At 38.5% G+C, this 16,923-nt stretch overlaps 3 protein-coding genes across 8 annotated transcripts in view; 1 reads left to right on the top strand and 2 right to left on the bottom strand.

Moving 5' to 3' along the window:
* The window catches only part of LOC307123536 (adhesion G protein-coupled receptor E5-like), a 224,242-nt gene extending 222,484 nt beyond the window's left edge, over positions 1-1,758 (bottom strand). For 2 of the 6 annotated variants that reach the window (XM_079812088.1, XM_079812093.1), the window contains exon 1: positions 1,400-1,542. In XM_079812088.1, the coding sequence (XP_079668214.1) occupies positions 1,400-1,427 (28 nt within the window). In that variant the 5' untranslated portion in view covers positions 1,428-1,542. Of the gene's footprint in view, positions 1-1,399 lie in introns of all 6 variants that reach the window. The other 4 variants (XM_079812087.1, XM_079812091.1, XM_079812090.1 and 1 more) reach the window with 4 other exon arrangements.
* On the bottom strand, positions 1,644-13,344 carry LOC307124248 (uncharacterized protein; the record flags this gene model as incomplete). The annotated part of the gene is made up of 4 exons (XM_079813294.1): positions 1,644-4,075; positions 10,912-11,269; positions 12,748-12,915; positions 13,270-13,344. 4 exons carry the CDS (start codon positions 13,342-13,344, stop codon positions 3,066-3,068), a joined length of 1,611 nt encoding a protein of 536 aa, XP_079669420.1. The 3' UTR covers positions 1,644-3,065.
* A 575-nt stretch (positions 13,345-13,919) lies between these two features.
* LOC307123207 (uncharacterized protein) lies at positions 13,920-16,591 on the top strand. The gene is made up of 3 exons (XM_079811656.1): positions 13,920-14,049; positions 14,498-14,644; positions 14,851-16,591. The coding sequence occupies exons 2-3, from the start codon at positions 14,498-14,500 to the stop codon at positions 15,892-15,894; spliced, it is 1,191 nt and encodes a 396-aa protein (XP_079667782.1). The 5' UTR covers positions 13,920-14,049; the 3' UTR covers positions 15,895-16,591.
* The last annotated feature ends 332 nt before the right edge of the window (positions 16,592-16,923 follow it).

Raw genomic sequence — 16,923 nt, forward strand, 5'->3', positions numbered from 1 at the left:
CCTATGAAAGATAGTTATGATATTTGTGGCCGCACCGGGGTCCATCATAGGCTACTAGGTTTAGGTTAAAGTCACGCCACTGAGGCTAATCATGAGCGGTTCATGGCACCTGTTACCCATGGCTTTCTGTTATGAACTGTAAGCTACATAAATAATTTACAATAATTTCGTGCTATGGGCACTGTCACTGATACAGGCAGTGGAAGAGCCTATTTTACACAGAGCTTCTGCCTTTCAAACATGGAAGTGTGACAAAGGCACATATGCTATATAAATTATTTAATGTGGATACAGGCATATTTTTGTAAACATCACTATACAACACATGTCCTTATTAGGAGAAAAAATATATATAAAACAATTGAGTGGAAAAAAATTATATGTGGCATCAATGCACAATGCATTTCATCTGTTTAGTTGAGTTTTTTGGTAACACTTTAGAATAACGGTCATTAGTTAACATTAGTTAATGTATTAACTAACATGAACTAACCATGAGCAGTTCATTTGTTACTGTATTTGTTCATCTTTGTTAACGTTAGTTAATATAAATACAGCTGTTCATGGTTTGTTCATGTTAGTTCACACTGCATTAACTAATGTTAACAAGATTTTAATAATGCATTAGTAAATGTTGAAATTAACATTAACAAAGATTAATAAAAAAGTGCAGTTCATTATTAGTTAATGTTAAGTAATGTAGTTAACTAATGACCATTACTTTAAAGTGTTACCAGTTTTTTTTATGGAGTGGCGCTTTGACAAAACTCTTCTGTTCTTTCATACCTGTATGAGGGCAAACAAAAACGTTAACCTTTAAACCTATAATAATAAACGATCATGCATATGCTTCTAAATTGCTTTTCCGTGCTAATCTAAGGCATAAATAAACTCTTGTTTAAAAACAAGCAGATAAATAAATACAATTATTTTCAGAAATAATCGACGACAGATCTAATATCCCCAACTCCTGAGGGACATTTCCACACCCTGGTCTAAAGATAGTCCTGAAAACATAGAACTGAAAGTTGGCAGAGAGTTCGACATGAAGGAAAATCTTTGAAAATGGGAAATCATGCAGGCAGATCGGTATAGGTGTGCTTTAACATGTTCTGGATTTGTGTGGGTACTTCAGACGTCTTAGGATATTATTTCACAACTATTTCCTCACTCATCGTTATCGGTCTTTATATCACTGATTTATAGGTCGTTGTTGGTGCAAAACAAAAAGGCATTTTCCACGGCTCTCCGGTTTCAGATGTCCAACAACCATCGTCGAGTTTAAATAAATCTGTTTATATATTTTCTTACCGTCTCTAGCACAGCAGTTGACCGCTAATCCAACAAATTCACCACACACACACACACACACACGTGAAGAGTAAAACGATTAACTTACCCAAAAGAAGTACCCATTTTAGCTCCATGTTAAGAAGCACCGAGCTTTTAATGTTAGTGATATGAACTTCTCGAAGAAAATCAGATGACTCCAGCTGACTATTACTTATTCCTCCTCATGTCCTTCTGTCTTGGCCTCTGACTGTATTACCACCAGGTGTCCCTCTTTCCCAAATACAAATGATTAATCTGATTTAAGAATGAGTAATAGCTGTAAAAAATTATAAACAGCATGACAATCAAATGATTGAAATATTGTACATCCCTTTTATTTAGCATACGTATGGTCATCCAAATGAATGTAATTACCATTACAAAACATTAAACACAAAGTTGCTCTTAATTTGCTCTTGTGAATGTGAGGCATGGTACTAGAAATCCAACCCTCTCCCTCTCTCTCTATATATATATATATATTAGTGCTGTCAATCAATTCAAAAAAGGAATCACACATTTTTCTGTAATTAATCATGATTAATCACACCTAAAATGTAAGTTTTTAATATAATCTTCAAATTACTGTAGAAACAAAGACAGTAGCCTATATTTTAAGTATTTGTTTAATGACATCTTTTTATGAAAGGCGGCGAGGATCTCCGAGACCAAAACTGCTTCTCATGTCTCTATGAAATAGATTTTTTCCCCACAAGTTTAGCTATTAATTATAGCCATTCATCATTAAAGTATAAGTGAAAGCTATACATTTTTTACATTTATTAGGCTTTTAAAAATATAACTTAAGTGAACTTAAAACAATCTTCACATAAACGTCACATTTACCTGTCCTTCTATATATCAGGGCTCAATTTTTGTCTATTGGCCCAGTTCAGATTTTTACTTGCCCAATCAAAATTCGCAAAAAAGTTATTGTTTTGGTAGTTTTTGACCCATGCAACCTTGTAAAGAGTGCTTTAAGACAGGTATAGCAGGTAGGATACAGAAATTGAATAAAGTTATCAAACACTTCATTTGAATGGTTCAAAAGCATTTGCATGAATAAGAGCGTGATCATATAATGTAACGCTAGCCAAAGGATGACGGGAAAAAATTAATTCTGCGTCAAATATTTGTATCACTTCAAACTGGAAAAATGTATTGCATGCGTTAACGCATTAATTTTGACAGCACTAATATATATATATTGGAATTCCGTAATTATGTCGTTAACAGATTCAATTTTGCCATAGAAAAATGGGGAAAAGATAAATCTGGTAAAAGTTAACATGTTAATGCATGCATGTTTATTACATTTACCAATGATTTCCTTTTTTCCCCCACAATTTCCTCCATAATGCATATCTAGGATGTCTTGCACATCCATTGGCAGTCCAAATCATCTCAATGGCAGTTGCTCAGCTAGTGTATGTTCCCGTGGGCAAACATCTGCAATAATAGTGTAAAATATGTTGGATTACATGTTGCTTGCAAAGAAATATGTCAAAATATAGCTACATCTAGTTTTGAATAGGTTCTTTTTACAGCATCTTCCACCAGGTACTAACTATAAATCAGATCATCGCAATTGTCCTGCTCTATCAAACATGACTACAATCATTTCATTCAACATTCAATTCATCTCTACTCACGGCTGACATACAAGAACAATGCGACTCTGCCCCCTACTGGCAGTTAGAACTAAATGTACATTTTTAGGATCAGTTGAGGGATTAAACTGATTCTGGAGCGGTTTGTTCTTTAGCGTGTTTGTTCTGGTGGGTCTGAAAACCCCCTAAATAAGCGAATCTCTCGCCGCAGATGGAGCAGCGGTAAGGTTTCTCTCCTGTATGAACTCGCTCATGGATCTTCAGGACGTCCGATCGAGCAAACATCTTGTCACAGTGTGAGCACTTGAAGGGTCTTTCTCCGGTATGAATCCGCTGGTGCTTCAGTAAGTTGGTGTTTTGACGGAAACTCTTCCCACAAATGCTACATCGGTACGGTCTTTCTCCCGTGTGAACTCTCTGATGAACTCTGAAATGAGCCGGATCGGAAAAGCTCTTCCCGCAGTGAAAGCACAGGTAGGGTCTCTCTCCAGAGTGCATTCTCTCGTGCCGCTTCAGCTGAGATATCTGACGGAAACGTTTGTCACAGTGCGAGCATCGGTGCAGTTTTTCCGAATGTATTTTCTGGTGAGATATTAGACAGATCGGCTGCTTGAAGGTTTTCCCACATTCGCTGCACTGGTACGGCCTCTCGCTGGCGTGCGAACGCATGTGCGTCTTGAAATGGGACCCGTCTCTAAATCTCTTGTCACATTGAGGGCACTTGTATGGCTTTTCCCCCGTGTGGATTCGCTTGTGAACAATAAGAGATTGTTTGGTGGTGAAATACTTGTCGCACTCGCTGCAGTGATGAGGCTTTTCGCCCGTGTGTGTCTTCATGTGAATCTTCAGATTGCCAGAAGTGAACGAAACCTTCCCGCACTGTTCGCAGCGAAACTCTTTCTTCACACTGTGCTCTTTTGAATGACGTCTCCTCTCTTCTGAGGTAGGAAAGCTGATGTTGCATCTCTTGCAGGTGAAGTCTTTCTGTTCTGTGTGTTTTCTCTCATGTCTCGCTAAGTTTCCCTGTTTTCTGAATGTTTTTCCACAGGTAGCGCAGGAGAAACTCTTGGCCGCTGGCTGATCTTTTGAAGTTGAGGCTGTTTCTTCATCAGATGATGAAGCGCCGTTCTCATCTGAAAGGAGCAAAATAGTACATCTATTGACTTGCATGTCCCCAAGTTACAAACACATGAAGACACATATCAATTTCTGAAAATATATTAAAGTGTATTGGGCAGGGGCGTAGATTGAGGGGGTGGTAACCCCTCCAATAACCAACAAAAGCAAGTAAGCCCCCCCCCCATATTTATAACCTACAATGGTTAATGGAAGAGCTTTTATAAGAACTACACTGTGCAGAATTATTAGGCACGTTGATTTTCTGATCATATTTTTTTCCCAGGCACATTTTACCAATTCCAAACCACATTGGACTTAATAAATACTATTTTTTTTGTATTTAATCATTTATAAGTGATATATAATTGTTCACAAAGGCTGGAAATGAAATAAACCTTATATTCAGGTGTGCAGAATTATTAGGCATGTTTTCTTTTACAGATAAAATGAGCCAAAAAAAAAGAGATTTAACTAAAAAAAAAATTATTAAATGCCCATGAGAATCCAATACTAATGCAATACTAGACATTGCAGTTAAGGCATGACCATTGGACAGTGAAATGCTCGTTGGGTCAGCAGGGTCAGATAAAAACTGGTGGTGAAGAAAAGATACATGTGTTAACCGCAAAAGAATGAAGAATTAAGGTGAAGAATTAAGGGTGAACCCATCAGGAACCCTTTAGTCTCCAGCGCCACCATTTTCCAAAGCTGCAACCTTAACCTAGGGTGCTTCTCAATTCTTATTTGCGCATCCTCGTTTCCTTTCCTAGCTTCCTTTCCTCGCGTCTCATCTCCACCCCTTCAGGATGCGAGGGAAGGACACAAGGAAAAAACGCCAGGAAGGAGGAATTTAATCAAGTGAAATTATATATCCTCGCTCCCTTTAGCGTCACTTCAAAGCGTAAAATCAAATAATGACTGTACATCGCTGGATTTAGTTTGCACATCAGGATTCTTGAAGATTTGAGATAACTATTTATATTGTAATAGTTTCAACCCCTACAAAATACCACATTTGTCCAGATTTTATTTAATATTACCAGTTATTAATAACAACAATTTATTCCCACTTTAACTGCTTTTTATTTGTTGTTTATAGTATTACAGTTTGCAGACCTGCAAACTCCTCAAGAGTAAAAAAGGTGACGGGGGGGGGGGGGGGGGGGCAGTTTGGTGTTGCACGGGCATCAGCTCCATATTGTTTGTTCTGAGAGAGGAACTGTTCAGAGATGACATCGACTTCAGATAGCTAAGTTTCCACAAATTCAGAATAATTTTATTTTTCATTTGTATTTTAGTGCGTTTATTAATTATGAATAGACCCGTATCAGGGCTCACTAACTTTTTTCACCAGGAGCACAGTGGCCCCCAACTGAAAATTTTAGGGGCACAACCAGAAAATTTAGGGGCGCACACCGTAAATCAACATGCTAACCAAATCTACTCATTTCCAATTTTTAATTTCTAATTTCGGTTCTTTTATTATACTTTACCGTTATATATTTTTTTTTTTTAAGAAAAAAAAAACATAATTAAGAACATAATTAACATGGCTTTATAATCTGAAAAGTAAAATATCTATAGCAAAAGAAACAGCAATGTTTGAACAAAAATATAAAACATCTATTTGTAAATGGACCAGTGTGCAGGCATTCGGAAGGTCTGCTAACATTATTATTACTTAGAAAGAACAAGCCTACAATAAAGTAATGAACTGTAAAATAACACTGCATAGTTTTCACTGTATAAAATGATAGATTAATGCTTATAAAAGCTAAAGTTATTCATTCAAGAGATGTGAATATTTTCTATTTGCCTTTTGTTCGATTCGAATTAATGACTCAATCGTCAGCAGGTTTATTAGACGCTGCCCCTTTAAAGGGTAACTAAACCCTAAACCAACTTTTTTTAGTTAATGATCTGTAATACTGGGGCTTTATTAATGCTGTTCATTGATTCGAGTAAATGTTTTGACATTTGAGTATAAAGTGTTTTAATTCTATAAAATATGGTGTAAAACCGCCAAAGTGCTGCCCTCTTAAGGTTGAACGGTGGCTACTGCAGTTGAATTTTCCTATTGGACGTTGTGGTACATCGTGACGTAGGGATGGTACTTCCAACGGCTCACTATCCGCGCCCCTAGCATGAGCTCACCACGCCCTCAGAAATGTTTCCCCCAATCACATGATGAGAATGGCTTCACTCCAGTATGAACTGTCATATTACATGAAGTGGAAACATTATGAATGAAACTGACATGACACTTGCTTTAACATTGTATTGAAGAAAATACGGTTAAATAATAAAGTTGTCAGTACACGTCAGGCTTTTCTTGCGATATTATTGCCGCCCGTCATGTGTACAGATAATTTTCATACATGAGACGCGCTTTCAAACCCTGACACGCAAGTGGTTGCCGCGGACGCAGTAACGGACAACAATACCGTCCGAACAACAATACCGGCGTATATAGTCTAACTTATTTGAGTAAATCTGTTTATAATAGGCTTTTAGGTCTGAACTTATTGGTCCTGCGCTGCTGCGCTGATTCAGTGAATTTGAATGAAAATCGTATGTATATCAGATATCTGATCTATTTTTAGTGGCATTCAGTGTAAGGATTTGACTGTTCATAGATTAGGTCAGTTCTCTTGCGCTGCTGCTTCACTGGCATCGTCGGCATCGGGAGTTAACGCAGTTTGAGCAGCGGCTCTCATTGATAAGGCTCTGCGTCTGTGTCTACAGACAATCCACCCTCCTCCACTTCAGGTGAAGGTGGGGGAGAAATGACCGCTCTGTTGCAAAGCTGGCGTCACTCCAGTCATTCTCCATCTTTGCGACTCGCGAGTCAGACAGCTGTCAATCAACCCGTTACTGCGGGTCTCAGGTGCACGCCCTCCGCTCAGCCCCGCCCTCGGTTCGGCCCCTCTGTCTCTGCTGGGCTCTGCCCACTTTTACAGAATTTTTCTAAATTTGCCAGTGGGTGGAGTTAAGCTCTGAGCAGGGGTTTAGTTACCCTTTAAGACCGAACGCTGAACTAATAATATCATTGTTACGTGTATCTGTGCTTATACCGTTTTGGAGTCCATAGGTGGCGGGGGAATCCCCAACTTGTGACAACGATATACCGGATAAAAGGGCGTTGGCGGCGACATGGAAGTTCTCATCTCGTGTCCTGTTGACATCACGGCTGCCGCTCTCCTCGCCTCTTAGGAGCATTTCCGTTCTCCTTTCTTTATTTGGTTAATTGGTGTTTCTTTGTGGTTTTGTTGAGTATAACTATTTGTTTAGACTTAGCATTATTTACTCACTTCTCCCTAAGTTCAGTAACTGGTAGGAATTATTTCATTAGTTCACTTTATGGTTATTTAGAAAGAGTATGGAGGTAAGCAGAGGCCCGGAAGATTCACTCGTCTTTGTTTTGTCGGAAGCCAGGTAAGAACTGCTGAGTACAGACTAGGGATGGCTCGATACCACAATTTTGGCTTCGGTACGGTACCACAATCTAATACCGAAGTACCGATATTAAATCGATACCATACAGGGTCTGAATTTTGATGCAGGTATTGCGCATAATTTTACTCACTCTCGCAAGTTTTGGGTTTATGAAGCGGGAAATTACCGCAAATGTTTATTATTAAATTAATCAACAAAGATTATCACATTAATCAGTCATTTGGAAACTTTTTTGTAAGTAATTTCAGCATTACTGCGCGTCTCCATTCTCTCAAAATGAGCAAATTGCTTCTGGCTTCAAAAGACATCATGCATGTATAAAACTATACTATAACTATACTATACTATGACTATAAAAGCAGTCTGCACGCTCAGATTCAACACTTTCGCTTCCGTTGCAGGACAGCTGACGGAAATCACTGCCCACGTCTTTTTAAACCTCGCCAATTTGAACATGCAAGCGATTTTAGAGCATTTCGTAATACATATGGGATGAGAGCTCTTTGAGAGGGAGCTTTCTTTGCGCTCATGCCAACAACAAACACACAAACACACACACACACACACACACACACACACACACACACACACACACACACACACACACACACACACACACACACACACACACACACACACACACACACACACAGGCCTAAAGAGCTCGCGCATTCCAAATTAAATTGTTTTTCCACAGTCAAATACACACAAAATTATGTCAAATGTCCATCTTTAGTGAGTCGTCACATAAACAGAGTTGGGTATGTCTTTCACGGATGTAAATAGTGCAATAGTATGCGTGCAAATATTAGGTCTAAAGTAACGTCACTGGTTGAAACGAACGCTGGAGATTTCTTTATATTTAAACGATACGATCTTATGTATGTGCGTTAATCAGTGTTAAAAGAAAAATGTCTAAATTAGATCGTTAGAATTATGCACTCACCTGTCGATCTCATAATGTCTTACAAGTCAGGAATTAAGTGACGATGCTTGGCAAGGTTTGATGGTTCTTCAGCAGTTTTATAAGCAAAGTAATTCCAAGTTTCACGTCTACTCCTCTCTTTTTTTAATGAGTTTTGTGCGTGTTGAGTGAGATTCAACTGCTGTATTCATCTTGTTCTGTTGCCACATTTGCCGGTTTCACGTCAGTTTGGGTAGCGCGCTGCCACCTAGCGGTGTACTTCGGAACAGCAGCATATACCGAAATGAGCAAAATCATGATATCGTACCGTTTGAAAGAAAATATATACCGGTATTTTTCCAGTACCGGTATACCGCGCATCCCTAGTACAGACGTAGGCAGGTGTTCTCTGTTTGCTTTCTTAGTTGTCCTACCAGTTTACTGTTGTTTATTACTTGCTTGGTTTATGTTTGTTAATAGTTTATGACCTGTTTTGTATTCTGATTTGTATTCTCTTTTGGGTTGTGTAAATTTGTTCATTTCTATAGTAAAAGAAGGCGTACATGGCGTCTTGAAGCGTTACCTTGTGTCTGTGATTGACTCATGTGTTCATTCCGAATCAGCTGTTTAAGTTCATTTGATTAATGAGCCTTATTTGCTGGTTATGGCCGTAACAATCATATTCTCCAAACTATTTACGCCCATTTAAGATATAAACTGTTAAAGTAACTACTCTCCAATCGGGTCATTCTGACACAGGCTATTTGTTGTGTATTTGATGGTTTAGACGCGCACACAAAGCCTAAAATATAAAGCGCAAATCGGTCCATTTCGCAGCACACACACATAAGCCGCCTTGAAGTTGGAAACAGCGTCTCTTGCGCGGATTATTGTGCATTTAATATCTCTTTATTATCAAACACATCCCGCAGTTTAGCCACAGTAGAGACTGCAGTTTACAACAATCACTGATTCTGACGTTTAGTTTAGGTTTAGGGAGAAATGACAGCGCAAGGCTGTGAAGGGAAGGATGAGCTCGACGGAACATAGTTTTACCTCATATCTTCTTTTTATAATTCTTGGAATAAAATAAAATTAATATCACAGCACATCCCTAAAGTTTAAGCAGACTAAACTTTTGTGTAGTTCTCTTAGCCATCGTCACTCATTAAGCTGACTGTGGTGTTGTGAGCTCGATCGCTTTCTCTCTCTTCTGGATTGCGAATAGCAAAAATGCATCATGGACAAATGGTTTAATATTATCTCATATAGAAACGGCTGGCAAAGATAGAATTTGCCACATATAACGTCTATCAATTATAAATAGTAAGTGTATTTTATTAATTTCTCCAGTACCGACAGCAGACACATTTAATGGTCGCACATGTGCGACTGGATGTAAAATTCAGTCGCACACTCTCAAATTTTAGTCGCAAAATGCGACCATTTGGTCGCAGTCTGGAGCCCTGCGTATAGTAGTTCTTTGAGGTCATTTGCCATCTCCCTGTGGTCTTGTTTGGCATGACAGTTTGACTTTTGTTTATTTATACTTATTGTACTGTATAACTGAGCAGAGTAAGTACTTCTAAGTTGTAAAGAATGTCTGCAAAGTATGTTTGCAAAAAAGAACACAATGTTAATATATCGTGATTTCTTTTTGTTTGTTTTTTTTAAATAACATTGGCGGGGGTCGGTGGGCCTTGCAGTATTTATTCGGAGAGGAGGGGGGCCTTTGAATAAAAAAGGTTGGTAACCACTGCTATAGTTAAACAATTACGAGAATTCATAAGGACAGGTACAAGTTATAACCAAGGGCTTTAAAGTCTGAACCTTCTTGAATTATTGACTAAACAATTGGTTCTCCATGTGTAAAATGTGTTCTGCAAATAATTACAGATATTAGAGAAAACCTGGCGTTCGGTAATCCAAGAGATGACTTAACATTTTCAATGCAAGACCTACCATGGCACTTTGATTTAGAAAATTCAGTTACACTTAATTTGTCCGTGTTGCAGTGTAAATATACATTTAAGTACTGAGTAATAATAATTTAGTACACGTACTTAATATATAGGGTTAGGGTTTGATTTAAGGTTAGTTGCCTATAATTATTACTACAGTAACTACATGTAACGTGAGTAACAAAAATAAGGTGTTACTGAAATTCTGTCAAACTGATAAGGTGCTGAAATAAAATACATTATATCCAATGTAAACAAGAAATTGTTAACTAGGCTATCACTTTATTGCAGTTATGTTATCAACGCATGTGTGGATGATACCACAAATGACCATTTTGCAACAAACAAACAAATAATTAAACCTCATGAGTGAGCATGCCCGCTAAACAACTTTACACTTCAACCCCCCCGAATGTTCAAACCTCTGCCCTTCATATTGGGTCAACATATAATGTAATAAACATACAAGAAGCCTTAAACCATGTAACAGGTAGTTGAGATAAAATGTTAAAGTTAGAAACACACTTACCTGAGGGAATAAAGTCATCATCATCACAATGATCATCATTATCATCGCCGTCATTATCATCGCCATCACCATCATCATCATCATCATTGCTCTGTACTTTCTCTGCAGTGGTTTCTTCTCTCGTCTCCTTTGAGCCCCTGCAGTCCACCAGTTTAATGGAGCACATCTTCAGTGGCTTCTGCTGTTCTCCAGCGTTACAGTCAGATCCCATAGGCTCTGCGGAGGCTTGATCAGCGGATCCATGACTGTCACACACGCTCTCCTGAGTGTCAGTATAACAGAGCAAACTGAGGCTGATCTCTGAGTCCTGTGTGTCTCCGGATCTCTCTTCAGGCTCTCTGGCGCTCCAGACTGAATCCTGAGAGTGCCAAACACAAGATATATGCTGAATCTGTCATTGTGCTTGTACATTTGAAATAGCCCATGATTTACTCACTCTCAATTCATCCTAAATGTATATGACATTATTCTTTCAGACGAATACAATTGGAGTTATAGTAAAAAAATGTCCTGGGTGTTTCAAGCTTTATAATGGCAGTGAATGGCTCTTTCTGTTTTGAAGTCCACAAAAGTGCATCAATCAATAATAAAAGTGCATCCATCCATCAAAAAAGGGCATCCATCCATCAACAAAAGTGCATCCATCCATCAAAAAAGTGCATCCATCCATCCATCCATCAAAAAAGTGCATCCATTCATCCATCAAAAAAGTGCATCCATCCATTATAAAAGTGCATCTATCATCATAAAATTGCATCTATCCATTATAAAAGTGCATCAATCAATAATAAAAGTGCATCCATTCATCATAAAAATGCATCTATGCATTATAAAAGTGCATCAATCAATATTAAAAGTGCATCCATCGATCATAAAAGTGCATCTATCCATCATAAAATTGCATCTATCCATCATAAAAGTGCATCTATCCATCATAAAAGTGCATCCATCCATCATAAAAGTGCATCAATCATTAATAAAAGTGCATCCATCCATCATAAAACTGCATCTATCCATCATAAAAGTGCATCTATCCATCATAAAAGTGCATCTATCCATCATATAAGTGCATCTATCCATCAAAAAAGTGCATCCATCCATCATAAAACTGCATCTATCCATCATAAAACTGTCAATCTATCGAATATATCGATAAAAGTGCTCCACACTGCTCTGGGGGTTAATAAAGGCATTTGTGTAAGAAATATCCATATATAAAAACTTTACAAACTGTTCTCTAACTTCTGCTAACGGTCGTATGCGTGTTCACGAGAGCGTAAAACGTAGGACGCCCCCGTGAGAATATATGCTAGTTCTCGCGAGAACCAAGTTTTGTTTTGCTCGATCCTCTGCACTTTTCCATGTTCATCACCAGAACATACGCTACGCCTGCATCCCACGTCATACGCTGGAACACCAGTCTCTCGTGAACACGCAGACAACAGTTAGCGGAAGTTAGAGATTACAGTTTGTAAAGTATTAATTAAGGATATTTTTCTCACACAAACACACCACTTCGCTTCAGAAGGCCTTTATTAACCCCCTGGAGCCGTGTGGAGGACTTTTATGATTGATAGATGCACATTTATGGACTTCAAAACAGAAACAACCATACACTGTCATTATAAAGCTTGAAAGAGCCAGAACTTTTTTAATATAACTCTGATTGTATTAATCTGAAAGAATATACACATAGGATGGCTTGTGGGTGAGTAATCAAGTTGTAATTTTCATTTTTGGGTGAACTAACCCTTTGATTACAGGTTAAAAGACACATTTTTACTGGACAAATAGACAGTGATTGAGCTGAAGGATGAAATGATGAGCCGCTCAAACCTCTCTGTTGGGTTTGTCTCCTCTTTCTCTCAGCTTTGCCTCCAGTGACGCCACCTCTTTCTTCAGCTGACAGATTTCACTGATGAAATCCTCAATATCCAGCATGGACAGATCAGTTCCTACTGATTTACAGCAGATCACATCCATCTGCGCTTTCATGGTCAACATCTGAAGACAAGCACATCATCATTACTATAAAAAGACACATGAACTGACACAAATCAAACTATTATGAAGGAGAGCAGTTGATATATTAGTAAATAGGACTTGATATGTTTAGTTTCATTTTTGCGACAGCGTTGAGCAGAAATGTTGTGATCACCATTTCACGCATTATTCTGTCGCTAGAATCAATCAACACATTTAGCATTCGGGAAAAATAACGAGAAACGGCGAGAGAGAGAAAATCTTCATTTACGATCATCAAAACACTAAACAAAATCAAACATTACATAAACAGATAAATTATACTATTCTAAATAAACGTGAATATAAATGTAGTAAAACATATTTAACACGCACCGGCTGAGTGTCCAAACTGTAAGCTCTTCTGTCTTTCGTTCTGGTTTGTTTCACTGCCGGATTGAAGAGCTTCATAGCGCCTCCTATGGCGCTGGAGTGAGAATAGCTGACTAGAATTATCCTGTTCAGTTCAAATGGTGTTCCAATGAACAATGAGTTTGACAACGATAATGCTATTATCATGATGCTCATGAAAAGTAATATGTGAGGGCAATAGCGCACTGATTGATTTAATTTAGCTTTTTTTTATTAGGTTGCTTACCGTCATAATGTCATAAGCATTGGAAATAAGCATTAAGTGCAAATAACATTAAGCAATGGAAATATCTTTGAGTATTAAGTGTCCGTTTGTGTCATTTATGTGAGTAAACTGATAATTTGATGGTATTTGTATCTATTTCAGAGATGTTTTTGAGAGAACGACGAAAATACGTCAGCATCACTACTGCGCGCGCTTTCTCCTGTCTTCCACAGAAAGCCGCGAACTCGCGTAATTCAAAAATTAACGGTCATTTCGATTTACCGGCTGGCTGACTAACGGTCGTTAAATATTTAATAAACAAGATATGATACTATTCGTCACTGAAAAACACTAATAAGAGAAGTTATGTTTGGTTAAGCCTCTACTCTTTTACACCATCGCTCGTTCAATAGGAGGCGCTAGAAGATGGCGGTAATGCACCTACTACGCTGGTTGCGAGCCGCCGTTAAAACCATGAAGAAGAGGAAGTAGGAGGCGCTAACGCTCTTGAAGAAAGAAAGAAGGTTGGAGTACAGACGGTGTGTGAATGTGTTTTACTTAATTACTGCTTTTTAGTTGTTAATATGCTCATTGATTTTCTGTCTTAAAGCTTTTTGATGAATAAAGCCTTTCCTCGCTGCATGAAAATTAACCATGGCTTACTACTGTAGTTCAATGTTATTTAATAAAACCACAGTAACCACAAACCTGCTATTGTTGTACTACAGTTTTTTAATTTCTAACATATGAGTTTACTAATTCCAGCAGCTTTTTGTGTTAAAAATGGTATGGATCTGTTTTGTGTTATCTGGCAGTATTCCTGTTCAGTGATGCTAACACATTTATCTTAAATAATATTTCTCACTATTCTCAGAAATTATAGTTATTTAATTGTGTAGATCTGTGCTCGTTCATATTTTTAAATAATACTTTTGAATTTGATTAGGCCATAAATGTGTCTTGTAATGATGATGTGTTTGTCTTCAGATGGAAGTGATCTGCTGTAAGTCAGTAGGAACTGATCTGTCCATGCTGGATATTGAGGATTTCATCAGTGAAATCTGTCAGCTGAAGAAAGAGGTGGCGTCACTGGAGACAAAGCTGAGAGAAAGAGGAGACAAACCCAACAGAGAGGTTTGAGCGGCTCATCATTTCATCCTTCAGCTCAATCAAACCAAAGTTTTGTTAGCTTCTCACTTCTTATGCACATCTCAAATTAAGCCAGCAGCAAAATATGCCATCAAATCCCCAATATAACCTCTAGAGATAACAGCTGAGTAATGAGGCTAATATCAACAGGTTGATCTTTATTTGTGTTTATCTTTGATTGTGTTTGTCAGGATCTGGAGAAGGTTTCAGTGTGTGTGACTGATGGGACAGAAGCTCAGGATTCAGTCTGGAGATCCAGAGACACACAGGACTCAGAGCTCAGCCTCACTTTACTATGTTATACTGACGCTCAGGATCATGGATCCGCTGATCAAACCTCTGACTGTAACGCTGGAGAACAGCAGATGCCGCTCAAACTGGAGGACTGTAGGAACCTGATAGAGAGCAGAGGAGACGAAACTACCACAGACGAACAACAACAGAGCCATGAGGAGGAAGATGATGAGTTTATTCCTGCAGGTGTGTTTCTTTCCTCTTCTGATGGAGATGAAGAAACAGCCTTGATATCAAAAGATCAGCCGAAGGTCAAGAGATTTTCCTGCGTCACCTGTGGAAAAACATTGAGCTCACATGGACATTTAGCGAGACATGAGCGAAAACACGCAGAACAGAAAGACTTCACCTGCAAGAGATGCGACATCAGCTTTTCTACCTCAGAAGAGAGGAAACTTCATTCAAAAGAGCACAGCGTGAAAGAGTTTCACTGCGAACAGTGCGGGAAGGATTTTTTCACCACTCCTTATAATATGAGAGCTCATATAAAGACGCACACAGGAGAAAAGTCTTTCCACTGCGGCGAGTGTGACAAGTATTTCAGCACCAAAGGGAATCTTGATGCTCACAAGCGAATCCACACGGGCGAAAAGCTGTACAAGTGCCCTCAATGCGGGAAGAGTTACAATCACAAACCCCATCTAAAGAGACATGTGCGTGTTCACACCAATGAGAGGCCGTACCAGTGCAGCGAATGTGGGAAAACCTTTACAAACACAAGCTGTCTAAAGTCACACCAAAGAATACACTCTGAGGAGAAACCATATCAGTGCAAACACTGTGATAAACGATTCCGTCAAAAATCGAATTTGATTTGTCATGAAAGGACACACACTGGAGCGAAACCGTACCTTTGCTCCGTCTGCGGGAAGAGCTTTTCTGATCCGACTCAATTTGGACTTCATCTGAGTTCACACTGGAGAAAGACCGTATCACTGTAGCGTTTGTGGGAAGAGTTTCAGTAAACATAATACTTTAAAAAACACAAGAGGATTCATACAGGAGAAAGACCATACAAGTGTTCTCAGTGTGACAAGACATTTGCTCGATTAGACGTCCTGAGGATCCATAAGCGAGTTCATACAGGAGAGAAACCTTACCGCTGCTCCATCTGCGGCGAGAGATTCGCTTATTTAGAGGGTTTTGAGACCCATCAGAAGAAACACGCTAAAGAACAAACTGCTCCAGAATCATCATAATGTGTGTTCATCAGTAAATCTGGATAAAAGACTCATTGAGCTCATCCTGAAACTTGAGCTCTTTCTGCCAGTAGGGGGCAGTGACACATTGATCTTTCATGTGGTTTGTTAGTAGAGATGGATTGAACCGAGTGCAGTGGAGTCATGATTAACAGAGCAGAACATGATTGTATATTAAACTGGATATATTGAACAATCTATTAAAAACCTAAAAATAAAATAGTATGAATGATATGAGCAGCTGGTAGACATGTTTTATGTGTTTGAAAGTGGCTCAAGGATGATCGTAAGGTAGTTTCACCCTTTTTCCATTATTGGATGGTTTTCATTTAATCAAAGGAAGCACCATGGGTTTTTTTTCACACAGTGTTACTAATTTTCCATCTGTCTCCCCAGAGCATTTGTGTCACAATGTAAGGTAAAATATTTACCCCATTGGAAAGAATCCTCTTAAAAACGAGTTTTTTTTGGTGGCAGTTACTTTACTGTACATTTGCAGATCAGTGTGATAGATTTATATGTTTAGGGGATATTTACCATATTGGTCTCTAAACACAAAACTCAGCCACAGCTTCTTTTAGCAGTAATACTAACTGAAAAACATGGCAGTACCACATCAGGGCAGTGACCGTTATTTACCTCAGGTCATGTTACAGAGCTGAACTGATTCAGACGCGGGAATACTGTAAGGAAATCAAGTAATGGTTCAGTGAACAAGATAAATCACGTAGAAAAATAACAGCTTAAACTTACATCTTGTTCGTCATTTGA

This window comes from Gobio gobio (assembly GCF_949357685.1).
Source record: "Gobio gobio genome assembly, chromosome: 3".
Taxonomy (NCBI): Eukaryota; Metazoa; Chordata; class Actinopteri; order Cypriniformes; family Gobionidae; genus Gobio; species Gobio gobio.